Source organism: Tupaia chinensis, unplaced genomic scaffold, assembly GCF_000334495.1.
Source record: "Tupaia chinensis unplaced genomic scaffold, TupChi_1.0 Scaffold000139_1, whole genome shotgun sequence".
Lineage (NCBI taxonomy): Eukaryota > Metazoa > Chordata > Mammalia > Scandentia > Tupaiidae > Tupaia > Tupaia belangeri.
In genome coordinates this window covers 2016512-2018425 of record NW_006159609.1, presented here as the reverse complement: position 1 = coordinate 2018425, position 1914 = coordinate 2016512, and the positions used below count along the sequence as shown (strand labels likewise).

General features: G+C 54.0%; 1 protein-coding gene across 1 annotated transcript in view; it reads right to left on the bottom strand.

Moving 5' to 3' along the window:
* Positions 1–1045, bottom strand: part of ME3 (malic enzyme 3) — a 210821-nt gene extending 209776 nt beyond the window's left edge. The window contains 2 exon segments of the mRNA XM_006144919.3: positions 69–266; positions 642–1045. Coding sequence (XP_006144981.1) covers positions 69–251 — 183 coding nt within the window. The 5' untranslated portion in view covers positions 252–266; positions 642–1045.
* Positions 1046–1914: the final 869 nt, after the last annotated feature.

The window sequence follows — 1914 nt, the reverse complement described above, 5'->3', positions numbered from 1 at the left end:
CCCCCCCCCCCCCCCCCCAGCCATAGGATAGTAGCGGCTGTGGCCATCCTACCCTCCCCGACCATTACCTTGTTGAGATGCGGGTTCCTGGTGACATCGTATCCGCGCTTCTTGAGGGGCACAGGGCGCGCCACCCCGGGCTTGGAGTGGCAACCTCGAGTGGACACGGAGGATGCCGAGAAATGGAGGGCGCTGCAGGCCAGGCCGGGCTGGAAAGGCAGCCGCGCGCGGGTGCTCAGCGTGGCGCCCATGGTCCTTGCACAGACCTGGCACCAGGGAGAGACCAAGGTCAGGGGCGCCTTCCTGTCAGCCAGGATCCACGCGTGCAAGAGGGCCCTGGGCCTGAGCCGGGGACGCGTTCTCTGGGAGAGCTCAGGGGTTCACGAGGGGTTAAAGGCGCCACCGCTTCCGCCCCTCCCACGTCCTCCGCGGCCACCTGCTCTTTTCCCTCTGCGTGCAGTGTGCCAGGCCTCGCCAGATGCCTGCAAAGCGAAAGCAAGCCCAGGAAGCAGATCCGTGCAGGTGACAGTCTGCGCCACCCCCGCCCGGATCCCCGCGAAGCAGAGGAGACTGCAAGGCGAGGGGTCCCGGAACCCTTGATCCTCTGATAGTTTGCCTCGGCCCCTGGCTCCCCAGCCCACCTGCAATGCTCGCGAGCTGATGTCTACACGGTCTGCTGCGGGGCAGGCGGGGCGAGGCTTTGCGGTCCGTTGTTTCTCTCCCGCCAATGGTAGAATAGCGCGGGTGGCCAGGAGCTAACCCGGGCTGGTGCGTTCTGGAAAGACGTCCCTTAACCTTTGTTCACAGTCCCTGGCTTTCCCTGTGGACGCGCGTGGGGCGCCTCTTACCCGCGTGCAGATCCCTCCCAGTAACAAGATGAAGCTCAGTCTCCCCTCCCCCCTTCCTCCCATCTGGATAATACTGAACGCACTGGGGATGGGTTGTGGGGTAAGCGTTTATAGATCAACACACCTCACTCTCCCAGCGATGGGGAAGGCCCAGTTGCGGCATTCGGAAAAGCCCTAGGCATCAGTGTGCTGTAGTGCTGTCCAGTACAAACCCCTTAGCCATGTGGTATGCAAATTTAAATACACGAATTAGAATAGAATACAATTTTAAATGTATTTCCTCAGTCGCACTAGCCACATTTCAGTGTTCAAGAAATGTGAACTTTGGCAGAAAGTTCTATTGGAAATGGCTGATAACAGGATCGGATGATAAACAGCCCCTGGGAACCCCATGAGGCCTACAATGGATTGTTGGGGCCAGCCTGGGATTTTGGCAGTCCATCTAACCTTGAATTTAGTTTTATACAGAGGGCTTCAAACAGTTCATTAAAAATGGAATTAAAGGGATGAGCATATGGTGTAATGGTTATGTTGGTGGACTCCCACGTAGTCGTGCACGGCGGTTCAAGTCCCAGACCCAGCGGCGTAAAACTTACACTGGGTGCATGTGCATGTATGCCTGTGATCCCTGAGAGGAGAATGGAGAAGAAGGGATTGTGGTATGACCATCCACCCCCCAGGGGGTTGATTTCTCACTTTCTGTCTCTTCAGCAAGTGCACGTGCCCTATGGTAAAAATCTCTCTTAAAAACAAAAAAGAATTAAAATATAAGTTCATTTTGGTGCAAAAATAAGTTTGAAACCCATGTGACATTTTTTTCATAATATGCATTGACCATGAAGTTCTTGGAAGATCCCTCATACTTTTCTCCACACAATAGTCAGGAGATTCCTTTTGAAGCAAACTTTTCATTGTGTGTAGAATAAAATGCAAACTCTTTCTGGGGCCTACACTTTATTTCATAGCCTGGCTCCTGCTAACTTCTCCCAGCTCATCTCACCCTCTCATTCAGTTACAGACTCACTTTTTCTTCCCCATTGTTCCATCCCTCTCAGTTCTCTCCCAA